We start from the raw sequence: 26,023 nt of genomic DNA, 5'->3' as shown, positions 1-26,023 counted from the left end.
AGTGGTTGGAGGCTCGAACTTTTCGCCTCTCATCCAAAAGAGTAACGGTAGTTTCTGGGGAGGAGCCGGGCCTACCACAACTCCACCCTTTGGTCTTGGGCTGTGGGCTGAACGGAACCTTCGCTGACGAAGCCTTTTGGATGAGAGGCGAAATGTTCGAGACTCCAACCACTGAGTATAGAAGACGGCTCAAATACCTTCAGATATCAGCCTTAATCAGCCAGGTTTGTGTCATTGGTGTTTTCAGTATTTGTCAGGTTAAAAAAAAATGTATGCATTACTAAAGCATAAATGAAATTATTTCTTGTTAGAAGATAATTATGCCATATATAACTCTCCTGGCATTCACATACAACACATAAAAGCTACAATGTTTAAGAAAAAAGTATGAATAGCCTTGGACATAAATAATGTGAGATATTTGATTTGAAGAAACATGAAAATGATAAAAATATATGTAAGACATGAAATATTTAGAAAGTTGGACATTAACAAAATAACAAAATAAATGATGTAAAAAACAAAAACAAAGGGGCAGCTATCATAAGACTGATCACCTCTTTCACTCTTTGTATTATTTAGGAATTAAATAAATAAATACAATGACATGAAAATGAAATGAGAATTAATAAAGTTGAAAACTGCTGATGCCTCATATAAGTAACAGTTTGAGAGTCATGAGCACATTCGTTTGAGAGAGACAGACAGAGACAGAGAGAGAGAGAGAGAGAGAGAGAGAGACAGAGACAGAGACAGAGAGACAGACAGAGAGAGAGAGAGACAGAGACAGAGACAGAGAGACAGACAGAGAGAGAGAGAGACAGAGAGAGAGAGACAGAGAGAGACAGAGAGAGAGACAGAGAGAGAGAGAGACAGAGAGAGAGAGAGAGAGAGAGAGACAGACAGAGAGAGAGAGACAGACAGAGAGAGAGAGAGACAGAGAGAGAGACAGAGAGAGAGAGAGAGAGAGAGACAGAGAGAGAGAGAGACAGAGAGAGAGAGACACACAGAGAGAGAGAGAGACAGAGAGAGAGAGAGAGAGACAGAGAGAGAGAGAGACAGAGAGAGAGAGAGACAGAGAGAGAGAGACACACAGAGAGAGAGAGAGACAGAGAGAGAGAGAGAGAGACAGAGAGAGAGAGAGACAGAGAGAGAGAGACACACAGAGAGAGAGAGACAGAGAGAGAGACACAGAGAGAGAGAGAGACAGAGAGAGAGAGACAGAGAGAGAGAGAGACAGAGAGAGAGAGACAGAGAGAGAGAGAGACAGAGAGAGAGAGAGACAGAGAGAGAGAGAAAGTTAGAAAGAAAGATATAGTACCCACCAAAAGTTTGGAGAGGCTTTTTTATGTATTGACTTTTTATTATTATTATTTCAAGATCATTTTGTAGATTCTCACTGAAGGCAGTTTTCATTTATGAATGAACACATATGGGATTATGTTTAAAAAGAAGAAAAGCCGCATTTTGCTTTGATTACTGCGTTGCACACTTTTGACGTTTTCTCAGTGCGCTTCACCAGAAAAGGTTTCACCTCACAGGACTGTTGAAAACCATTTCTGGTGACTTCCTTAAGAAGCTCATCGAGAAAATACCAAAGGGCAGCAATTTTGAAGAGTTTAAAATATAAAATAAATATATTATGATATTTTGAGTGTTTTTGTTTCCTGCATGGGTTCATCAAATGTCGACACTGAGAATTACACAGTATAGTGTTGAATATAGTGTTGAAAATAAAGAAAGATCAGACCATAAAATGTTTCCAAACATTTCTATATATATATTTTGTATATTATCAATATGCCTTATGAAGCAAACAGATCGAAACACAAACAACGTAGATTATAAATGGAGAGACTATGAATATTTATGAATGTTTATTGCACAATGAATGTAATTTAGGCCGACCAAACAGAAGCCCTTCATGCACATGACAGATATTTATCAAATCAAAGGCAATAGTAACAACTTGATACATAGCTCAGATGAAATAAACAGTCAAAGTTCAGGAGTTTGCTGAAAGTCTGTCAGTCAGTGGAGCGCTGTTCAGCAGAGAGAGCTGATTTCACTCTTGTTACAGCCCCATTTGCAGCAGGCGTTGGACAGTCCCACCACTAAGTCACGGCCCTTGCGGTCTGCTTTACGTAGGGCTTCAAGGATTTCCTCTGAAATGAAGGAACGAGCCTGTCTGGTAAACACTCCATCCTCACTTTCCTTGGAGGTAAAGACTGAGTCTTTGTTCCTTTGAAGAATGGTTTCTGCTGAGTTTTGGCCCAACCTCTCTTCCTCTTGATTGGAATTGAATGGATCATAAAAAACATCTATAACAGTCAAATGAAATTATTATTCACATTCTTTTCATTCTAACCAGATAGGTCAACATGGACTGTGTGTCAAAACAAATAACAGATATGCTGTCATGCTCGAATGTCATCTGTATAATATAGTAATATATAATATATATCATTTTGGTTGGCAAATCAGCCGTAAGGAAGTCCACCCACCACTACAGAGTTGTTATTATTTGATTTGTCTATTCATTTCAGGTCCCATTTTAATTTATATTTAGATAAGCATTGTCAAGATCCTGTTGTTTCCTCCATTCTCCCCTCCCCTCTCCTATGTTTGTTCGTGTGTGTGTGTATGCCGACTCACCTGTTATTTATTTATTTATTTATTTATTTGATAGGGACATGTGTGAACAATAAACATGTAGCACACTACAACATTTATAGCCAAGGCTAATTTGCAATTTGTTGGAGCGTGCCATTTCCCCACACCTGCTGCCTGAGGTCCATCTACAATCAGTCCAGTCCTTCATTACCCGGGTTCAGCAGCCATTCTTCGCCAGTTCGTCAGTAAAGCAACAGCGGTGCCTGTCTCTTGGCTCAAGACTTAGATCTTATATATCGTGCCTGTGTTTTGGATCTTTTTTGTTATTTTTTTGCATCCTGTTTTTCCAGCAGTTACAATCACTAACCTGCTGCACGTCATCCACCAATCCTCCTGGACCCAAGGCTCAGTTCCATCCTGCTCCACCAGTTCACTCCAGCACCACCCCTACCAGTTCCACTGACCCCCCAGCCCGATACCAACCTGCTCCATTGGCCCCCAACCCGATAACCCTTCCTTTGAATGAATTTGGTTAACTTTGCTTTGTGTTTGAGTACTGCTTTTGGGTTCAAAGTCGGTTCCGTTACAAGCATAGTTCCAAACAGCTGATTACAAATCAAAAGTCACATGACTAAGAATGATCTATATACGTAATTTGTATAAAAAGATTTAGCAGATTAATTGACAGTACTACTACAACTGTCTCCCTGCAGCTCTCTTTCGCAATAATCTACTTTTCACGTTTATTCAATTTGTAAGTAAAATGTTTTTTATTTTTTTTCTCACCTGTACTCTTGAGTGACCTTTTCCATCGTGAGCCTCCACAAGTGAAGATGACTGCTCGTATGAACTCTCGACCACACAGCTTAACTCCATAGGCTGGGCTCTCCATTGGCAGAACAGCTGCCACCAGCAAACAGGACACAAGTACCACAGCTTTCCACATAGTGACTGACCAAACAAAATAGGACAGAATTTGCACTTGAGGCTGTTTGTCTCTCTGCTCGCAAAGGATAGTTTGATGATGCAGGTGGGGTTTATAAAGCGCACGAAGGTATTGTACTATGTACACGTAGGTCGACGTAGAACTGACATGAGATACAATCAAAGACCTTTGCGAAAAACAAAAAGGACACCAAAGGTGGAATAAATAATAAAAATGTCATTATTGTTTTCCATTACAAAGACCATGTCTATTATATTGTCCATCAAAGCAAGATGGAAAATGACCAAGATTAACGTTTTAAGGGGAGGTACATACAGGCACACAAAAGTCAAATGCCACTGTTGCATTCATGACAAATGTTTAAGCTAATTATTATTATCTTTTCTTTTACAATGGCCTCATTATAGCGGCCCTATATTGTTGATGTTTTCCTGTAAGTGAAAGGCAATTATTCTTAATGATTGCACACGCACATAGACATGCGTGCACACACACACACATTTTATTTCACTCAGTTATAGAGTACATTTATCAGTGCTCAATTTGATCTCCGTTTGGGGAAACATATCTCTCAATATTTTGGGGTTTACAATCCAAAAGAGATTTTTGAGATTTTTTCCAGATGATATAATAGTGCGATGGGAATGTTTTTACTGCTCTGGCCGCTTCCCCCAAAACAAACCATTGTCACACCAATTCAAAAGTGTTCCTGTAACTACTGATTTAAGAATAACATGTCCTTATAAAAAGGGTGTAATACAAAAACTGAGCCAATGACATTTGCAAAACCAGATAACTCAAAACTTATGACAGAAAACAAGCTAAATACAGTTTATCAGTGTATTCACCTAGTCAAAGGTCACTCATTAAAATGCACAAAGGAAAAAATGAATTCTAATTATGTGATGATAACGTGCAAACAAAGTGGCATTTTACTCTCTGCCGCAGCTCGCTAGAGTCATAGGGCAATAGGCCAAGTTAGTCTATTGTTGCTCAGAAATAAAGGTGAGTTTAGATGAGTGAACGCAAAACATATCACCATTGGGATGAATGGATTGGTTACTAAATGAATATATGTGTTTTCTATATGTTGTGATATATTGGATATTGCTACGGTATGCCGGATTTTTGAGACAACCTTTGTTGCAGTGAGCTGTGGTACCTACAGACCGGGACAAGTATTGACTGCAGCGCATTGGGTTGTGCTGCTGAGAGGGTGATTGGCTGTGACCTCCCATCTCTCCAAGACCTGTTCAGCTCCAGTACCCAGAGGCATGTGGGTCGGATCACAGCTGACCCTTCTCACCCTGGACACGAACTATTCACCGCTCTCCCCTACGATCTATCAAGACTCAAAGATCCCGCCACTTGAACAGTTGTTTCTCCTCCGCCATAAGACTCCTGAACAAAAAACAAGACCCTTAACTTTATCTTTATCAGTTGTTGTCGTCTTACCATATTTATCTTTTATTTTTATCTAGATTCTGTGTCTTATGTTTTATGTTGCACGTCAGCACCGAGAAAAATTCCTAGTTTGTCAACCTGTTCTCAAACCATGGCAATAAAAACTATTCTGATTCTGATTCTAATACTGATGTGTGAGAGGGAGTTCTCCTGTGATTGAATTAGACCTCTAAATAATCTTCCCACAGCTCTGCAGCTAGGATCCTTTGTATTCCTTGTGTGGTTTGTGCTGTACTGGCACCGATATTATATGGCTCAATGAGTGGCAATAGGGAGACACCTGTAAAGCAAAGAGGTCCAAAGGCAGAATCGACCAATGGAGAGCCTTATGCATAAAGATAAGATAAGATAAGATAAGATAAGATAAACCTTTATTGATCTCACAAAGGAGAAATTCACTTGTTACAGTCGGCTTTCAAGAAGATCACTCAGAGTTAATAAAGTGCAGCTGATACAGAGATTATTGCACATGTTACTTTACAGTCTTATTGTACAGTCTGACAGCAGTGGGGATGAAGGCTTTGCGGTGGCGCTCCGTCCTGCACTGAGGGTGTCTCAGTCTGCCACTGAGAGAGCTGCTCAGCTCTTCTACAGTCCCATGCAGTGGGTGGGAGGTGTTGTCCATGATGGAGGTGAGCTTGGCTAACACCCTCCTGTCCCTCACCTCCTCCACAGAGTCCAGGGCTCCACCCTCTGAATGTTACTTTTAAAAGTTCACTCTAACTATGCATCGGCATCGATTTCCCCTCACATGCATTCCTGAAGGTTGATAGTCCCTGGTCAGGTTGTACTTTTGTTTAGAAATAAATTCTTTTTATAATTGGTTTGAATTCTAATAATCTCTGCAACACTAAAACGAACATGTAAGAGTTAATTTTAACAGTCTTTGAAGGACAGGTACATGTTTCTGGATTAGTCTATTAAGCAAAGTCATTCACACTATTAACAAACAGGCATTTTTTGTGCAGCAGCATATGTGCATTTAGGTCAAACATATCCATAGTGCTTGTTTTAGTCTTCACATGTCACTGAAATTGATCAAAGATAATAGAAATATTGGGTGTGCGATGCTTTGTCGTGAGATGCTTCGGGACTGTGCCTTTAAGAAAATTTGGCTGGAAAGAGCCAATGAGAAATGCCGAGGAGGAGGGAAGAGAGCCGGTGGGTAGCAACAGTTGCCCTGGTGAGGACGAAGCGCCATAGCCACGGTAGCCCTGGCGACAAGAACCCAGCAACGAGGATCAACAACAACAACTGAATCCGCCATAAATATAAAAGAAGACTTTTAACCACTGGGAAACACATACGTGGATCCAGAGGTGAAGCCCTTAACATTTCAGAACCGTTTTTTAATTATTAAAGGTTCAACGGAATTGTGCTGTTGCTTTTTGCCCTCATGTTACAGTAGCCATAATAGGCAACTGTCGTTTACTGTTAGCCGAGGTTAGCGTGGAAAGCTAGCCGTCACAATGACAATGACTGTCCTTTGATGGCGAATGGGGTTGTTTGTACCAGCTACTGAGGCGCTCTAAGATGCGTCTACCATGACGACGCAACCATAGACGCATACTCAAGCAGTCTGTTGTTATGGCGATGTCAAATGCAAAAGGTACAAAATGGCGGTTGTTGTAGAGACCAGTTAGCTTGCTGCCCATGTTACAGTTAACATGCTAGGTAGTTAGCATCATTTTTGTCACGACTAGGTTTTTCAATCTGCTATCACATTATCAGGAATCATGCTTTTGAAAACCATGCATTTTCTCCTACTGGGCATGATGCATATTCGCCATTGATCTGGGCAGAAAGGTTGCATATCTGCATATCCAACTACCCACTGAGTTCTACTGCTCAGGGATCAATGGCATTTCAATCATTTTTTACACTCATAATAACTAGCAAATTAAACTTAAAAAGCAGCAAAAATAGATTAGTATCTCCTTATACAGGTAGAAGAGAGAGCCTTTAACAATGGCAAGGCATTCCTACTGTCAATATCTGTATGACACCTGAACAAGGTTGTTTCTGTATGTTGGTCGCCATGGGTTGGGAATAGAAACACCCAGCAATGTTTTAAAAGTACAGATTACTCCCTTTGAATTAAAGCTTTTTAGAAAATGTAAATCGAAACTTTTGGTGCAGGTGCAGGAGTATCTTTGTTTTTCTTCAACTCTCACCTGGTATGACACCTGTTACTGTATTTTTTCTAGGGCGATCCTCACATCTAGTAATGGCCACCACAGGCTATGTTGGAGACATTCAGCCCCCAACCCAAACCCAGGGGGCCAGCGTAACCGTAACACCTGGGCAATCTGATGTCAGCTCCACCCCTGTAACTACGCCTCAGTTCCTGGCAGAGATTCAGACTTCTGTGGTCACTCCCAGTGTGGTCACACCCACCAGTCAAACTGTTTCGACTGAGCAAGCTACTACCATCTCCACACAGAAGCCAGCTGCTGGAAGTCAGGCCCCAGCCACTGCTCAAGGCCAGCCGGCTCCAACACAGTATGTGACGGCAGAAATCCAGGGTTCTCCCACACAATCTGGAAATTCTCAAAGCACACCACAGTACATTGTTGTCACTGTAACAGGTAAGGGTGAAAAAGACATAATTCCGAAATTGTTGTTTGAAATTGATTGTTGTTAAAGTCCCCAAAAATATTGAGATATCTTTATCAATATCACCCAATCCCAAACTCGAAGTGATGAATTTTAGTCTTGAACTGACAGATTGTTGCTTATGTGTACAACATAATTTTTCTCTGCTTCAGAGGGCTCTCTTCACTCAAGTGACAGTGTGTCAGACTCAAGTTCCCCACCAGCTGTTGTACAGACAGGAGTTCCTACACAAGTTGTCCAGCAGGTGCAGACTTCTCAACAGGTAATCACAATGATCATGAACAGCATTAAACACCATGCCTGTGACCATTTATAAAACATAATATTTTTCTGTCTTTTAAACAGAGATCAGTTGTACAGGCAACCTCTCAGATTGCCAAGACTGAACCGGGCACTCAGATTAGTGTAACCAATCTACAGCCAGTTCACATCAGTCAGGAGGTGAGAAGAATGAGTTTACAATATACATTTTCCAAATATTGTGTTGTATTCAGTGTAGCATTTTAATATCCCAAATTAACTGACATCTTTGGATTTCAGTTATCTCCTAGCTGTGTGGATACAGCATTAGTGACAGACAGGGATGTAGAAGAATGGCAACTGCAGGAGATAGAGCAGCAAGAATGCCAGGGCTTGACATTCAGTGAATCCACAAATGAGTTCTATGGCAAATCCATCTACATACCCGCGGAAGCTTTGCAGTGTTACTCAATGTATCAACTTGCAATGCATTCAGAGAAAGGGCTAGAAATCAACCCTGCATGTGCCAGCTCAGGTCATGCTCCGCTACCATCGCTGCCATTGAACTTCCAAGTAGGTCAGGGGCAGAAGGGAGACTGCTGTCATAGGGGCTGACATTTCTGTAAAGGACACACAGACATGGGATGTTATGCTTTTCTTCTAAAACTGGACAGAAAATATTATCCTTTTGTCTGTGTGTGTGTGCGTGTGTGTGTGTGGAAAAATGCTCTTTAGGTCCAGCAGCTCACAACAGTGCCAGTTCAACATGTGTACACCAATCAAGTGCAGTATGTGGAAGGAGGAGAGACCAACTATACAACCAGTACAATGTTAGAACAACGTCATAATATATGAAGAAATAGTATGTATTTTAAATTGTGACTTATTTATAATACATTCTATCCATTGTCTGTTCTATAGTCGATCCAGCACTTTTCCATATACTGAGACCCCCCTGTACACACAAACCACTGCGGGTCAGTACTATGAGGGCCAGCCGACCTCGGGCACACAGGCCTCCACACCTGGAACTCCTCTCACCGTCTCTGTGACTGCGGGCACCGCAGGTGGTGTGTCCATGTTTGTGGCTCAGCCCACCAGTGCTGCTGCTGCCACCGTGGTTTCCACAGGCGGTACCACAAATGGGACAGGGGATGTAACAGGCAGCAATGGTGGCTCCACTGGCAGCTATGTGATCCAGGGGGGTTACATGCTGGGCAGCGGCAGCAGCAGCAGTAGCAGTGCAGCAGGCAGTAATCAGACTTACTCACATACCGCCCGCGCCTCTCCAGCCACTGTGAGTATTACAGAGGGCGAGGAGAGTAGCGTGCCGTCGGCAGACAAGAAGGTATGCAGAGGCGCTAAGCGCAGCAATTTCTCCCTTGTTTTGTTCTCATTCACTCAACACTGATGATGTCATTGTTGTGATTTGTCCAGTGGAAAGCACAGTTAAAAATGCATCACAAAATCGTGACAATATGGTCACCATAAAAGTTAAAGCATGTTTTTAATTGTTATTTCCTCATTTGACGAAACAAAACCGTGACATCCTCATTTTCATACCATAATAGTGCATGTGAAAATGGCATTTTGATTTGTCTGAAATGTTCCAGCCCTAATTTTCATCACAAATTCACCATATTGATTTTCTTAATATAGTGGGCATCAACAGATCAGATCCATCAGTATTGCAAGTCATTAATTCATTGCATACCAGTTGTATGCCACGGCACGCAAAGAAATGTATTGATGTAATCATTTTTGAATGATTGTAAATCAAGTGCAGTTGTTTTTTGATCAAATGGATTGACCAGAATGTGCATGCTTTGAAAACTTTATTTATTTATTACAAACAGGCATGTGTTTTGTACAAATCTGTATTTTGGATCTTTCTAACTGTACTAGCTTCTTTTCCTCTTTCATTGCCTGCTTGTCAGGTACAGTGGTTGCTGGACAACTATGAGACAGCCGAAGGTGTTAGTCTACCACGCTCCACTCTCTACTGCCACTATCTGCTACATTGCCAGGAGCAAAAACTAGAGCCTGTAAATGCTGCATCTTTTGGCAAACTCATTAGATCTGTGTTCATGGGGCTACGCACACGGCGTCTCGGCACACGGTGAGAGAGCATTCAAAAGTAAAACTTACTATGTTCTCAAATCTAACTAGAACTACTGTTACCGTGTAACAGCATGTAATTGTCTGTAGTGTATTGAGGTTTGTTTGAAACACAGGTCAGGTTAATTTAAGTAAGGGTTGCTGTACAAAAACCTACGGATTTGAAGAAATAGCAGGGTGTGTCTGATTATTATCCAAGATATTTGCTACATAAAAACTATATAAACATTTTTGTATCGTTTCAATTTTCAGTTTTGCTTGGTTACCATAAGTGTGCACCTGGCAATGTAATACTGTGTTATTTTGAAGGGGCAACTCTAAGTACCACTATTATGGCCTGAGGATCAAGGCTGGCTCCTCTCTTCTGCGTCTAATGGAGGATCAGCAGCACCTGGCCATGAGGCAACAGCCCTTTTCTCAGAAACAGAGGTACATAAGCTTTTACAGCAGTGGGCGTCACATCTCCTGTCTGATACTTATTATGGCATACCTCTTGACTTTCTGAAAGGTTGAAGCCAGTGCATAAAGTAGAGGGAATGACTAATGGCACTGCATCAGGAGCCGCTCAGCAGCAGCAACAGCAGCAGGGTTCAGCTCATGTGGACATCAGCACCCAGGTCCAACAGTACCAACAGTTCTTAGGTGTGTTTTCTTTCCGTGAAGGCCACAACCCATACCCTTTGTCATTGACTAACATATCCACACAACCTTTCTGATTTCTGTTTTTGTTTGCAGATGCTACGAGGACTCTCCCTGAGTTCCCTGACATTGACCTCCAAGGAAAGCCTCTTCCGGAGGGCATCGAGATTGAGCATATAAAGAGTTTTCAGCTGCTTTATAGAGAACACTGTGAGGTAAAAAACGTGGTGATTTCTCATAAGTGTATGATTCAGGGCTCTTATTCAAACTCTTCATTCAAAGTTCAAGGTCCTACTAGCATGATGTTTTTCATCTGTATCAGGCTATTCTGGATGTTATGGTAAACCTCCAGTTCACTCTGGTAGAAACGCTGTGGAAGACTTTCTGGCGGTTCAGTCAGAATGCTGGTACTGGAGATGCCACAATGTCTGTGTAAGTCACAAAGAATAAGGCTCACCAGTATTTTGTGTGGTATAAATAAGATTTATTTCAAAATGATCTATTTTATATCAGTCATGATGAATCAGAGAAGCGCCTCCCAAAGTCCTGCCTTGTCCTGCTGTGCAAGTATGATCCTGTACTTCGCTGGAGCCGGGACTGTGACAACAGCCTGTACCAGGGCCTAGTGGAGATTCTCATCCCAGATGTTCTCCGGCCTATCCCGAGTAAGACTGCGCCAGACAAATCAAATCTCACATTTCACACAACAATAAATCACTAATGCTGGAAGTAGTTATGTACATTACAACTGCTTTTTTAAAGCAAGCAAATACGCACATAGACCAAAACCAAATAACTTGGCTTAAATAAACTTATGATGGATATGGTAAAAAAAAATTAATTGCCCATGCTATTAAAAAGATAGTCAGTGATTAGGGATGGGAAAAGAAGTGAAGAAAAGTGATTGCCTACTTGTTTTCCTCAGGTGCCTTAACGCAAGCGATTAGGAACTTTGCCAAAAGCCTAGAGAGCTGGTTGACCAATGCCATGATGAATATTCCTGAGGAAATGGTCCGCATTAAGGTAGAGTTTTACATGTTTTTAAGATATTAATTTGTAAATAGTTCACAAAAATTTACCTCAAATGCGACCTGTTCTTGAATCTTGTTTCATTTTTTCCAGGTGACATCAGCTAATGCATTTGCCCAGACACTGAGGCGCTACACGAGTCTGAACCATCTGGCTCAAGCAGCGCGTGCTGTTCTCCAGAACACAGCACAGATCAACCAGATGTTGTCTGACCTTAACAGAGTGGACTTTGCAAATGTCCAGGTTTGTTTTTATATCTTGTGCCAAGAGGCAGTCGTTAATTAGTTAATTAGACCATTAACTTGAATCAACAGATATGGGTCATTGTTTGCAGGAGCAAGCGTCTTGGGTGTGCAGGTGTGAGGACCGTGTTGTCCAAAGGCTGGAGCAAGACTTCAAACTGACCCTCCAGCAGCAGAACTCCCTCGAGCAGTGGGCTGCGTGGCTCGATGGTGTAGTTTCCCAGGTCCTGAAGCCCTATCAACAGAGTCCTGCATTTCCAAAGGCTGCCAAGCTCTTCTTACTCAAGTGGTCTTTCTACAGGTAACATGGATCCCTTGGTAATTGTGTTATTTGTTTGTGTAAATTTGCCCATTTAATTCAGCGATAGCTACTGCGGCTGTGCAATTTAGTGTACACCTGTTACCAGGGTTTTTTGCACGCTCTGTTGTTCACTGTGCACAAAATTATAAACATGCTTCCTTCAGAGTAATCATTTTGTAGTGGAAACATAGCTCATTTTATTATTTATGACACATTGTTCATTCATGATGTTGTTGTAGTAGCTGTAGTAGGTGTAGTTGTTGTTGTTTATGCTAATAGATTAGTTTTGTGAGCAGCCCTGACACTTGGCTCGCCCAGTTTAACTTCCTGCCCAGGCTCGGCCCAACCCCTGTTTTGTCTGTTGGCATGTGTCGTACAGATGTCACGACAGAGCTTCGTCTTCTGATTGATTAACAGGGCACAAATTGTCCTATTTGTCCAAATTGCCATCAAAGTTTAGCAAGTATTCATTGCACTTGCTGTACCCCATTCCAGCATCAAAAGCTCAAATCATTGGTGCCACCCTATTCGCCTGAAATACACAATTCACGTTGCTTTATTTACATCTAACACACTGCATTTTGATTTTGCCATCAGCATTAGCGTTGCATAATCTAGACGTCCAGGAACCGAAAGTCAGTTGCCGTCCCCGCAAATCTTCTTTCTGAAATCCACAACGAACTCCTTTGTTACTGTGCATTTATCTTTCCAAGATAAACCACAGCCTTGGCAGACGTGCATCTCCTAATCCGTGTTTTATTCACAAACATTCTGTCAAACAATGTACAATGCAAGTAGTGCACTCACTAACTGGGATTGTTGACTCAAAATATGGTTGTTGCTTTAGTTCCTTATAAAGTGCATGCTCTAGTATTGCATTATGAAGCAATTTTAATTGTTCACATCAACACTGCTTGACCTGTGTCTTCCTTTTTTTGGTCTCATTTGTCAGTTCCATGGTGATCAGGGACCTGACTCTGCGCAGCGCAGCCAGTTTCGGTTCCTTTCACTTGATCCGCCTGCTTTACGACGAGTACATGTATTACCTGATAGAGCACAGAGTGGCACAGGCAAAAGGAGAGACCCCTATCGCCGTCATGGGGGAGGTACAGCAAAGATCATTCATATTTCCTCTATCACTGTATGAAGTCTACACAGTTAATAGTTATTGGACTATGGTAACACTTGAATACAGAGTTAAAATTTGGTTGGGTAAATGTATTTAATAAAAAGGGTTGCAATTCCAAAACGGCATTCACTATTAAAAATGTCCATTGATAACATATAAACCCTTTACAGAGTAACTTTTTTTGTTGGCAACACATAACTAGTTGGGTGAATTTATAATAAAAACGGAGTGGTGAATAAGAAATATTTTGCTGCTCAAAGATGCTACTGGTATATTGTAAAGATTTTCTTTTGTTTTGTGTCTGTCAGTTTGCCAGCCTCGGTCGGGGGCTGAACCATCTGGATCCGGACAAAGGTAGTGACGCTATTTAAGCATTACCATAAACATAACCATTATTACCGTATAGTGAGTATGGAAGAGCATCTTGTGACAAATTTTGTTTTATGCAGAAGAGGAAGAGGAAGATGAAGAAGAGAGTGATGAGGATGGCCAAGAGCTGACCCTTCCATCAGATGCGGCCATGCTGGGTGAAGAGTCTCTGGAGCCTCCTGCCAAATTGGCCAGGACGGACCAGAGAGTCCTGTTCGCCACTGGATCAGCTGAGAACTAAACGCCAAATAGAAGAGTGTAAAAGAGGTTACTTGCTCACAGGGCGACGTAAAAAAAAAAAGTTTATTCATGTGGATACTGTATTTAATGTGTAATTTTTTAATGTAATTTCAACACGCATTGTACTGGTGCTGCTGCTGTATCTCAAAAGCCTGTCACCAATGATTTTATTCACTGTCATTGGCAAGATGTGGCTTCTACACACATACTGACTGTTGTATAGATTTTAAAACTGAAAGGCTGCCATTAATCTTTTATAATACATTGCGCCCTGCAGTCTTGTAGTGTCTTAGCTGACAAATTCCTCCTCCTTCAACCGTCACTGCCGTCTCAAAGTGGTCTTGAAAGAACATTGCTTGTGTATTTGTGTAAAGATTATATAGGTAGATGGACATTGCCGATGACATCTGTACATTGTTTAATGAACTGGCACTAATTTATTGACTTAATGCGGCGTTTCAAAGGGAGCATATGGGGAAAAGCTCTGAAGGGTAGTTGGTATTGTTGTGTGCCCTTACTGAGTGTTTTGTGTTTGTCTAAATGAGCACTGAAGTCACACTGTCCTGGAGCCTTGATTGAAATAGCTCTTTCATATTTATATTGGTCCAGCTGATCAAAGTGCTGACTGCTTTTACTGTACATATTTTAAAGACAAAAAAGGAGATTTTTAAGTTTTTGTGTGCGTTTGGGTTTATTGCCTGTAAAAAGGTTGTTTTTGGTGTGCCTGTCACGTGTTGACTGAGGAGCTCCTTATCTGCTGCAAAATCCTCTCAGTTGTAGAACCGCTGGTTCTGTGGGAGGGCCTGTGTGTCGTCATTTTTGTTTAAGTGCATCATTTCTTCTCATTCATATCTGTGTGGCCTCACTTTCCCTGACTTTATTCCATGCCTTATTTAAATATTTATGTTTGTGCCAAGCCTTTTTGCTATCCTGAAATCCCATTGTTCTTTTTTATTTTACAGAGGACTGTGCCTCAATGAGAACAATATACTTGTACTGTAAATTTAAACTATATTTTTAATTTGTTGTCACTAAGTGAACCTCTTGTGCAGTGTATAGTGCTGTGTTGTCACACATTATAGGCAATCTTTGTGTGCATTATTGGTTTGTGATTGAATGTTAAGTTTTTAATCCTATTAGTAATTTCTTTAGGACCCTGCCTCTTTGCACATATTGATTATTGTTATTACAGTGATCTGACATTTTTGTTTTTTACCATGGGGTGGAGGTGTTGGGTTTGTCCTCATCCCTCTCATCTCAGCGCATCTCCACTCGTCCAAGGGCGTTGTTTTGCTTTAGCATCCTTTTCTCAAACACTTTGTTCAGAGTAGTTAATTGTTAACAATCATTTTCTTTGAGTTGTACTCAGTGTCTTCAAACAGCTGCGATGGGTTTGCTTTTAGCAGGCTTTGCAGTCTTCAAGCCAGCACATTTTGTTCAGAACATATCTCTTCTGTTGCTAAATCATTTTTATTTAATATCCTGAAGGTTAAGTTATTTTATAGTGAACTGTTTATTGTATATGGCAAATGATTTATTGGCAGTGTTTTATGAATTTGGTCTGTAAGTATGACTGTGCCTTTGGAGGTGGTAGAATGCAATTCAGATGTTTTTAATTTTAACAATAAATTAAAAAGAATTGTTAAAAAATAGATGTCTGTTCAGTACCTTTTGTTATTTGGTGTGGCTCAACATGTGTGATTTTTTTTTTTTCTTTATATAACTCGTATTGGCGAGGGGGGGATTACCTGACTTGGCCGGCAGACTTTACAACTACAATATAACTCTATGACTTGGCCTCTGGTAAACAAAAATACATTTGAACTAAAGAAAAAGAAAGAAAAGCCACCCGCATCTTGCATTTACACATTGGTACCTTTAGGGGTCACTGTGTTCATCCTTAGGGCGCCATGACAGTGACGCAGGGCCGTGACGCACCACGGTCTCGCGCTGTGATTGGTGCATTGCCCGACACGCAGGGGTCACGTATATTTGGCGCTTTTCGGTCGCTCTCCTCCTGGCGCGTTTTTGAAAGAGAACCCCGACAAACATGTTTACACATTGTTTTCGGAAACTTGTTTAAAAAAAAAGAAGACAGGATTGAACTGCCTTAACACAGAGCCATGGCCGTAAAGGAGGAGGTATTGGGACCGCTTTTATCGCGAGCGGAGTTGGAAATGACAGCAGCAACCGCGGTGTTCTAGCTTGTACTTTTGTTCACTTATTTGCCACAATGGAGCTGTTTCTGTGGTAATTTTTTAGGCTAGGGACGTGAGCTACCCATTACTGTATACGGGATAACAGAGGTACGTGTTTTCTAAGTTATTTCTTTGTATGTATAACCACTTCCGTACTTATATGCTTGTTTCAGTAGCGAAATAGCTTTGTATCTGAACGGTCAGTTAATATGACAGTACGTCTCGACACAGTGACGTGATAGTTCAGTTTGTTATGTGTTAATATAGCCAGTCCAATTTGATACAAAGTGTTGTTAAGCATAGTAGGACAATAATGTAGAGATGCAAAGCTTTTTTCCACCATGCACATTGTTTACCCCGGTGTCTATTTTTTACCAGGGCTTGTAAAGTATGGCTGGTGTTGTGGCCATGGCTTCTGTCATTGAGGACTTTGACACTCAGGTAACATTTTTTCAGTAGATTATTATTTTTGGTGCAAATCGTCATTGCTTGCTGATAACACCTAAAGTGTTTGTCTGCATATTTTTGTTGACAGCCTTGCAAGAAAGCGTGCAAAGATGTCGACAGTCCTGTGGTCAAGACAATCACAAACTATTTCTCACCTGTGGCAAAACCAGCTGATAAACCCTTTTCCCCTCCTCGCTCCAACAACATCATGGATTACTTTAACCGAAAGGGCCCCTCCCCTAAAAACCATGTACTGTCCCCAAGTCAGGCGAAGGAGAACTGTCAGACTGGGAAGCAGATAACTCCTCCAGCCGCGCCGAAACAGCCAGGACAAAAGCGCCGCAGGAAGGCTTCCAAAACCGCGAGGAAACTTGTAGAGATGACAGAAGACTCTAGCTGCATTGTCATAGAGGAAACCGATGAAGTGACTGGAACATGTGGTGTCTTGGGCAGCGATACAGCTGTTTTACTGGGACAGATTTGTGCTGAAACTTCTGCATCCAGTGCAACATCAGACGACAAAAGTGTAGAATCTGATCAGCACAACAAGGCATTGCTTGTTAAAAGTAATCACTTGAACAGCATAGAGTTATCTCCAATTTTACCTCCAAAAGATAAAGCTAAGAAAGCTAAAACACCTGTAGGGAAGTCAAAGAAAAGGAAAAAGCTTGAAGACGAGCTGCCTGAGCCAGAGGTGCAGGAGATGCAGGAGAAGTCTTTGGGCGACATCAGCCTGGAGGTCAATGTAGGTGATGCTTCACAGTTAAACAACACTGTCACAATATCTTTTGAGGATTTTGTTCGAAGTCAGGACAACAGTGAACTTTGTGAAGAGCCTGAATCCGTGGCTGTTGATGAGCAGCTACAAATCACCAGTGCTGAAGAAAATCAGCCATGTCTTCAAGTCTCACCGCGGATGGTCACTGTACAGGCGGAAGTGCACACCGTTTCACCACAAGAGAAAGTCAAAAGTGCAGGAAAAGTAGCCTCCATCTTCACCAAGGAAAAGGTTTCTAGTGCGGTTCATGTGACACAAACAGAATCTAGTCCTCAGACAGCATCAAAGTGGAAGTCTAATGTTGTTCTTCAAGAAGAAGATATTGAATTGTGTGTTCTCGAGAGCTCATCCACTCCCAAGTGCAGTCAGGCTGAAAGACAACAGTTCATGGCCGCTTTTAAGCGACCTTCTCTTGATGGGAGTAAACCCAAGCCGAGTAAGAGCCAAGGCAAACAGAAACCAAATGGAGACAAGATGGGCGATGCAACAGATCAAGTCATTGAGGAACACCCTGAAATTCAGCCTATTGCAGTCCCTGAGAAAGGTACAACTGTCTCACAGGACGATAAAGAAGGCAAAAAGAAACCAACAAGGAAAAGACAAAAGAAAGGCGCTGACAAACTGGACACCACCTCAGCACCTGCAGCTGTCCTGGGAGAAAACGCAGAGGTCATAGATGTTGACATTGATGATAATAAAGAGGATGAGCCTGCTGCTTCTACTCCATCTGTCCCTGTGGTGAGGAGGTCCAGACGAGCGGCAGTGGCCAGACAAACTTCCACAATCACTGTGGCCGAGTCTTCCAAAAATCGCAGTAAACTTGGCTCTGCAGAGGTTTCCCCTGCAAAGAAACGCAAGTCTAAACATGGGGTGTTTAAAGCAGAGATGCTGTGCCCTGCTGATGAGACACAAAGTCCTATAAGGTGAATCTGAATCTGAAGCATCATTTACTCATTTGCACCTTTTTATAATTGGTGTGTTTGTGATTTCAGGATTCGATTCAGACGAGTCGGTAATTGTAGAAATAAAGAAGACCATACATCATCAACACCTCTGGCTACAAAAGTAAATACATTGTTTAATTCAGTGTTTCAATATAATAATAGTAATAATAAATAATAACAAAAAACATCAATACATTGTAGACCACTAAGGACTCCAAAAAAACAAAGCAGGCGAAGAAGTTACTGGAGAAGGCCAAAGCTATAAAGCAGAATAAGAAGGTTTCTACTGAGGACAAGACGTTAAGACGCTCATCAAGAGCTGAGGCTTCTGTTAGACGCAGCTACTGTGATGATGAGGTAAACCATTTTAATGTTGCAAAATTATTTTGGGGGATTTTATTGTCTGAAATAGATATTTTTTCTCTGTTTTTAGGACTCTATTATTTGTGTGGAAGACAGCCAGAAAAACTCGCCGGTGCCAGAAAAGAGTAAATCTAAGAAAGCATTGCGGAGCCTTAATGATGTTTTGGGTAAAGCTGCTCCTATCAAAGAGGCTGCCCCGGGTAGACTGTCCCACTACATTTTACTGCCTCAACGTTGTCTCAGGCTAATATAAAATGTGTTTTACAGGTTCTAAAGTGTGTCAAGATAAGGCTCCTCGAAAGCCCACTCCTGTGTCTATATTTGACGACAGCAGCCGAGACGGCTCGGAAAATTCCCAGGATGATGAGCAGTTTAGGGCCCGAAGAGAGTTCCTTAAAAGTGGTCTACCGGAGTCTTTTAAGAAGCAAATGGTTAAAACCGCTGCAGCGATGGAGGCTCATGCTAAAGCTTGTTCCTCGTCCCAACCAGTCATACATATCACTCAAGCGCCTCTTGGTATAATTTCATATTAGCAGCAGTACTCATTTATTATCACTTGGTTAATTTTTCTAAACACCTGTTGTGTTGTGTTTATAGATTGCCCGCTTTGGAAACTGCCTTGGCCGCAGTCTGCATTTGTCAATCATCTAAAAGAGATTCAGTTCCAATTTTCCGACATTTGTATAGAAAACAATAAGTTTTTAAAGTGGAAGACACAGCCAGTTCATAGAGTCTCCTCAGAAAAGGTATTAATGCATTAATCTGTTGGGAGCTAAAGAAAAAGGTCTGATAACATAAATTAAGTATTGTATACCAGTTTATGTGTAGCATAAGCAGATCCAGTCTACGCTGGTCTTTGCGAGCCATTTCTGTGTTTTTCTTTTGTGAATAATTGATATGTGTACTTTTATTAAAGGTTTCTAGTTCGGGGCCTGTGTCTTCTGCAAATGTCCGTGAGGAGCTAATGAAGGAGATCAGTGGCTCTAACCCTGCCTTCCCTGTTCAGAAGTTCATGAGTCACTTTTTAAAGAAACGAGCTGACCTTACTCAACAATGTGCTGCCTCAGGTTGGTTGATAATTGTAATCATTTATTTGATAGGGACAAGTTTGAACAATCAACATGTACCACACTACAACATTTCTAGCCAAGGCCGTCCCTTTGAAAATAAAAAAACTTTTTTTTTTTTTATTTGAGCCTTTGGCTATAATATTGTTTCATCAAAAACTTACCCGCAGAAGAATTCTGCTTCATTAATTCTAGTTAATCCTGTTAAATTTTGTTCTTCTAATGTAGAAGAAGCTCTCCAATCTGTTTTTGCTAGGTTTAGTTTTGTATTAGATTCGGAAATGTGTTTGCTAAAATGGTTGCTTGTGTCTAGTTTTTATTACGGCTCATTCCTCCTGTGGCCATCAGAGCGAGCTGCAAGCATCATACAAGATATATCTCAGTCATCTTTGCAATACACACACATTCATATTAAAATGTAAAATTTGCCAATGCTGAGGTTCCCAAAAGCAGGATTAAAAGCCACAATGATGCATATTTTGTCCACTTTAATGTCTTCTTTATAGAACCATCCCCTGTCCCCAAAGGGTCAAGCCCCGAGCTGCCAGCTGGAGGGAAAAGGAAGAGAGCAGAGGATGAAGGCGAAACGGTTAAAGTTGCCAAAAAGCAGCGGAGCAAACGTTCAGGGGAAAACCTAAGCACTTCTCCAGCAGAGGGAGCACCTGCCAAGAAGGAAGGACGACCAAGACGCGGAGTTAAGTCTGTGTCAACAGAGGACGGGATGAAAAGTGACCCCTCTCAGAAGGCAGCACGTGTCCAGTCTGAGGATAAAGCTGTCATTGTGCTTGATGATTCTCCAGAACCAAAGACGGACAAACTTGGTGACTATTCTGTGTTGTTACATAAATCGGCTTTAATAACTATAATTTCTTGTGAACTATTGTATGAAGTGTAATCATCATCAAATCTGCAGATGTATTGACAGAGGACACGCTGTGGACGGAGAAATACCAGCCCCAGCACTCGTCTGAAGTGATCGGAAACACTGCCTCAATTAGACGCCTGCACAGGTAAAAGCAAAACAAAAGGTTATTTCAGTTTTATTAGCTTTTTTGTATAATTCTTCCATGTTTTTTTTTTTTCTTGTTATTCCAGCTGGTTGAAAGAATGGAAACTTCGAGCCGATAAAGAAGACAAAAAGAAACAAAAGGACCAAAAACAGGACGATGGGAGCATTGGTAAGTGCCAAGAGTTAACATTTCTGATGGTTTCAAAATGAATGACGCTAATGTGGGAAATGGTGTGGACATGTAACTGTTGAATGTGATTTATGAAAGTCGGATAAAGAGGCTATAAAACGAATTAAAATAATGGTTCTGATGATTTGATTTAGACAGTGACTGGGAGTGTGGAGAGGAGGAGTCTCGGGATGCAGAGGACACGCTGTTTAACACAATGCTCATAACGGGCCCCACTGGAATTGGGAAGACGGCCACAGTTTACGCCTGCGCCCAAGAGCTTGGTTTTAAGGTAATCTATACTTTTAACTAATCTACATAAACATGCACTATAAGTCGCACTTTTTTTCATAGTTTGGCTGAAGGTGCATTCATTTCACATGTTAAAATTTTCACACTGGCAGCCTGGCTTGTGTACCAGTATCTGCTACTCCTGTACCATTTGAAGATTGAAAAACAGTAATGGAGCAGCAGAAAAAACAGTTTGGAGTGAGCAAGAAACTTGTGAGGAACTGGCGAAAAGCAGAGGTTACTCTTACTGCAATGAAGAAAACAAAAAAAGCTAATTGTGGCCTAAAAGCTAAAGCCACAGGCAGGAACGATTTATTTTTACTATCATTGTACTCCGGCGTGACTCACATATGTTTTTTTCCTTCATTATGCATTTATTTTGCTGGTGCAACTTATACTCTGGAGCGACTTGTAGTCCGGAAAATACGGAACATTGCGAGTTTGTGATGTACAGTTTTTCCTGTTTCGTGCCTTCAGGTGTTTGAGGTGAACTCTTCATCTCAGCGAAGTGGCCGCCTGATCCTCTCGCAGCTGAAAGAAGCCACACAGTCTCATCAGGTGGACAGTCAGGGGGTCAACGCTCACAAACCCACCTATTTTAACAGCTACAGCACAAGCAGCAGCGCAGGCCGACCAGGATCCTCTCCAAGTATGTCGTGAATCCCTTATAAAGTCTTCTGGTTGTCTTCTTTTGCTGTAATGATTTCTCATATTCGTGTTAGGAAAGGTCAATTCTCCTCGCAGAGCCGTTTCATCACCGAGAAAACCTCCACAGTCGCCCAGAGGCGTCAAAAGAGGAGGACTGGCGCCCACCGCTTTGGCTAATTTCTTCAAAATGTCTAAACCGTCTAACAAAGAGCAAGAACAGACAGGTAGTCATTTGAATTCTTCATTATCTATATTTAACTTTACGTAAGCATCACATCACTGTTGTCTATCTTTTTTTTGCAGCTGTGTCAAAGAAGAAGCCAACTGAAGTGGACAGTAAGAAAACATTGATCAAGTCACCACCAAATGATTTCACTAAAGACTGTAATCCGGATGAGCTGAGCAAGAAGACGGCCACTTCCCTCATCTTGTTTGAGGAAGTGGATGTGATATTTGATGATGACTTGGGCTTCCTAAGTGCCATCAAGACCTTTATGACGACCACGAAGAGACCTGTAATCCTCACTACCAGCGGTAAGTTTTAGGAATAACCATAACAAAATAAAGCTTTGTTCTGTAATGTGCTAAATTATTTGTTCCTTGTGCAGATCCCGCCTTCAGTGCAATGTTTGATGGGGATTTTGAGGAGATCATATTTGAAACCCCCTCTGCTGTAAGTAGTAAATTCAAATGTTTTTTAATAACACATTTAAATGCTGTGTTTTCATGCCATGGCTGTTTTCGGTGCAGGTGGATGCGGCCAGTTACCTGCAGCTACTGTGTTTGGCTGAGGACACGAGGACAGACCTGAAGGATGTCAGCGCTCTGCTCAGTCTGAACAGCTGTGACGTCAGGAAGACTCTGTTGCAGCTGCAGTTTTGGACTCGCAGTGGAGGAGGGCGGCACCTTCGCGCACCGCCCGCTGGTGAGCAAGTGAACAGAAACAGCAGATCTAAATTCATTAGTGCAGTTTGTGTTGTGCTGTTTGATTATGTCATAAATTTTTGACAAACGTGTTGAGCAATGGAGAGCTTAGTTGTCTAGGTCGATTTTTTTTAAACTTCAGTAAAACAAACCAACATTAACCACTTAACTGCCACGTTAGGGTCAAAAATCATTTACATCCAAATATGAAAGCGTATTGACCGCAGAGCTTACAACCTATATGCCACTGTGATACCTAAATTGAAAGCCAATAATTTCTAGTTTCTAAAAATATGTGTGAGATCTGTGTGAGTGAAACACAACTTGTGTTACATTTGCCGTTCTTAACCCTAATTATATCCGGATTAGGGTCAACTAACCCTAACCCCCTGATAAAGGGGGACGGCATGTAACAGGTTAATTAAATGTTTTACCATCCACTTCCAGCCTGTGAAGCAGCTGCATGTTTTGTTTTTTTAAGACTATCCAGTTGGCTAATTTTATTGGAAGATGTGAAAAAATATTTGTTCTCCCACTTTATTATGAATGATCATGACTGTGCTTTGTTTTATATTACAGAGGAGTTGCAACAAAAGGCAGACGGTGCTGTTGCAGTTTTGGCTAACTGTGAAGTGAAAGATCCAGCCCCTCTTCCCGTCTGTGACACTGGATGCACAGAGAGCATGCTGGGTCTGCTTAGTGTTGCCCCTCAGCAAAATATCTGGGAGCTGCTCAAGGTAACACACCAGAGGATTTTTCAATGACACTATGATTTCCAGCAATTCTCACTTGTTCACTCACTCTTGTTCTTTCTTTGTGCTCACAGAAACGGGAGGAAGATTGCTCAAAGGTCGTGACTATGAGCAGGCAGCAGGGAGTGGACCTGCTGTACGCTAACATGGAAGCATTACTACCTCTCCCCGTCACAACACTAACCTTCGCTAATCACAAACAACAGCGACCTCTTCCCCCGGCTCTAGACCAGCCTTCCGAAAATCCTGCACAATCTCAAAAACTCCCATCACATGCCAAGCTATTGCACGCTCAATATGATTTGTCAGACGATGCTAGCCCAGTTAAAGTCTCCAACAGGATGAAGAAGAATAGGAAGAGACGCTGTCCACCTGAGCAGGGGACTTTGCAGTCAGATTCAGACTCTGAAGATGGTTTTCTATCTATCAAGCAGCAAAGCACTCAAGTACAGAAGAATGCCACTTTGATGCCTGTGAAGGTTGTGAAAAAGCCACTGAGTCGTGAGGAACTGGTAAAAAGTGTCCCCGTTTCACAATGTCTTCGATCATTGGCTGACTTTATGGATGATATGTCGTTCATGGACTTGTTGAGCAATGAAGAATGCAACATGAAGGATACGAGCGGCACTGCGGTGGTGAAAGATGGTCTAACAGACGAAGCGAGGATAGACACCGAGAGGAGGAGGAGTGGGCCCATGCCGGAGTGTGCCTCAGAGATCAGCGCACAAGTGCAGAGTCTCAGCTTTAGCAAGTGCTGCTTGTCTGTCAGCGAAGCCTGGCTCAAAGTTCAACAACTGGATGGAGAGCTGAGAGAGGAAGCGGAAAGAGATCTCACGCTGCCTGTGGCGTCTCATAATGAAGGCTGTTCCTTCACACAGCAAGGCCTTTGTCATCCTCGGTAAGTCTTCAGCTACACTGTGATTTCACCTTAGCTAAAGGTAGAAGTATTGTGAAAGCTTAGTGGTTAGTGATGGTCCTTCACAAGGCTCTGGGTTCAACCCCCGGACGAGGCCTCTCTGTGTGGTGTTTATATGTTTGCCCCATGTCTGTGTAGGTTTAACCTACCACTAAAAACATGTTCAATAGGCCAAGATGAGAGTGTGTTTGAGCGAGGGGATCGACGGGTGGCTACAATCCAGTGTGTTGTGTTTAAATGCATGAGTTTTGTGTGTGATCAGTAACATGCACTGCCCCGACCACATAAATATAATATTGTATCTGCATGTTGACAGTTTAAAGGTATATTCCACCGTAGAATAGAAAAGATAGATGGAATAGATCTGCTTCTCTCTCAGATTAAACTATTCATGAGTCTGAAATGCTGAAAAAAATATTACTCTAACAATTAATAAATCAAAACAACATTGTGTCTTCTAAATGCTCAAACTTCTTACAAACGGTCTATAATAGGAAACAGGACGGCCATGAGTGGATGGTGACAGTTGAGTGATCCTTCTTTATGATGAGTGATTATTTTTTCAGGGTCGTCAGGCAAAGGAGAGCAGTAATGGATGACCTGGAGGTCAAAGGAGTGTTTGGTCCGATGGGGAACAGACCGGCAGCGGCGCAGGACTACCTCCCAACTCTGCGAACAATCTGCAAATCTGAGCATCTCAAGGAACAGGGCAAAGTGAAGAGAAGGTCAGAGTCCACCACTGTATTTATAAAAATTAGATTACTTCAGATACGACAACTTCTCTTTAATTTAATTATTTTTCAGGTTCTTGCATTACCTAGATGCAATCCACTTGGGCCTTCAAAAGTCTACTCTGGAGCGCCTTGCTGAAGAGTTTCCTTAGCCCAAAACGGCCTTCAACGCATCTCTTGTGTGGACTTTTGAGTTGGTAGCAAATAAGAAAATGAAGTGCCTGTAAGATGTCACAAGGCAACTCACTAAACCTATGGACATGCTAACCTTTGGTGCTTTTAATAAATGCACTGACTACTTCAACTTAATATAAATATTGAATTTTAAGACTTGTATATTTTTGTACATTTTTGTGTGTAGTATTACAATGTTTCTTTGCCTTTTGCAGAGCCTTTGAATCAGGTTGATTTTCAAGGGAAATTCTAAACAATTAATAATCTACATAAAGCATCTGTAAATTTGATTGGCTTATGAAGGCTGCGTAGAGTAACATACTTTTACCTAACACTCAGGATTTGTGGTTGTTGCAAAAGCAGCTGCTTTTCAGGCCTCACTTCACTGTGATCACTTTGGTTCATTTTTTTTTATAGATCTGTAAATCCATATTTCTATGAATTTTGTGTGGCCAAATAAAACTTAATAATCACTCTTTGTGTGAGGTTTTTATACAATGTGTCTGGAAAGTGGGAACCAATTACAGAACGAGGAGGGACGGCAAGACGAAGACGCGCTATTCGACATACGGAAGCTTGTAGTTTATTTACGGACAAAAAAAAAGTTTATTTTCGTACATTATCACTTTTTAATGGACACCTTCCAGCCAATCAGAATCGAGTATT

General features: G+C 41.6%; 3 protein-coding genes across 7 annotated transcripts; 2 read left to right on the top strand and 1 right to left on the bottom strand.

The window, feature by feature from the left end:
• Positions 1-1,923: 1,923 nt before the first annotated feature.
• On the bottom strand, positions 1,924-3,610 carry rln3a (relaxin 3a). The gene is made up of 2 exons (XM_079564074.1): positions 3,400-3,610; positions 1,924-2,321 (listed from the first exon to the last, which is right to left on the bottom strand). The coding sequence occupies exons 1-2, from the start codon at positions 3,557-3,559 to the stop codon at positions 2,047-2,049; spliced, it is 435 nt and encodes a 144-aa protein (XP_079420200.1). The 5' UTR covers positions 3,560-3,610; the 3' UTR covers positions 1,924-2,046.
• Positions 3,611-6,182: 2,572 nt separating this feature from the next.
• On the top strand, positions 6,183-15,550 carry rfx1a (regulatory factor X, 1a (influences HLA class II expression)). Of its 4 annotated transcripts, none has more exons than XM_079564870.1 (18): positions 6,183-6,342; positions 7,231-7,611; positions 7,792-7,901; positions 7,985-8,080; positions 8,615-8,709; positions 8,801-9,176; positions 9,823-9,998; positions 10,307-10,426; positions 10,506-10,639; positions 10,733-10,851; positions 10,959-11,068; positions 11,150-11,301; positions 11,562-11,659; positions 11,759-11,908; positions 12,000-12,208; positions 13,161-13,314; positions 13,646-13,691; positions 13,787-15,550. In XM_079564870.1, the coding sequence occupies exons 2-18, from the start codon at positions 7,251-7,253 to the stop codon at positions 13,945-13,947; spliced, it is 2,667 nt and encodes an 888-aa protein (XP_079420996.1). In that variant the 5' UTR covers positions 6,183-6,342; positions 7,231-7,250; the 3' UTR covers positions 13,948-15,550. The 4 variants fall into 4 exon arrangements, with proteins under 4 accessions (XP_079420996.1, XP_079420995.1, XP_079420994.1 ...); XM_079564869.1 differs by having other exon boundaries at positions 9,817-9,998; XM_079564868.1 differs by having other exon boundaries at positions 8,801-9,227.
• A 388-nt stretch (positions 15,551-15,938) lies between these two features.
• On the top strand, positions 15,939-25,804 carry atad5a (ATPase family AAA domain containing 5a). 2 transcript variants are annotated; one of them, XM_079563873.1, is made up of 22 exons: positions 15,939-16,252; positions 16,523-16,585; positions 16,680-18,292; positions 18,362-18,434; positions 18,515-18,670; positions 18,747-18,843; positions 18,944-19,192; positions 19,274-19,422; positions 19,593-19,743; positions 20,250-20,564; positions 20,657-20,753; positions 20,839-20,921; positions 21,077-21,213; positions 21,690-21,861; positions 21,935-22,084; positions 22,164-22,394; positions 22,469-22,533; positions 22,611-22,785; positions 23,364-23,521; positions 23,611-24,434; positions 25,019-25,177; positions 25,257-25,804. In XM_079563873.1, the coding sequence occupies exons 2-22, from the start codon at positions 16,535-16,537 to the stop codon at positions 25,333-25,335; spliced, it is 5,184 nt and encodes a 1,727-aa protein (XP_079419999.1). In that variant the 5' UTR covers positions 15,939-16,252; positions 16,523-16,534; the 3' UTR covers positions 25,336-25,804. The 2 variants fall into 2 exon arrangements, with proteins under 2 accessions (XP_079419999.1, XP_079419998.1); XM_079563872.1 differs by having other exon boundaries at positions 18,747-18,876.
• Positions 25,805-26,023: the final 219 nt, after the last annotated feature.

This window comes from Gobius niger, assembly GCF_951799975.1.
Source record: "Gobius niger genome assembly, chromosome: 10".
In the NCBI taxonomy this organism is placed as follows: domain Eukaryota; kingdom Metazoa; phylum Chordata; class Actinopteri; order Gobiiformes; family Gobiidae; genus Gobius; species Gobius niger.
Note: the sequence above shows the minus strand (reverse complement) of the source record. Positions and strands in the feature narration are given on the sequence as shown.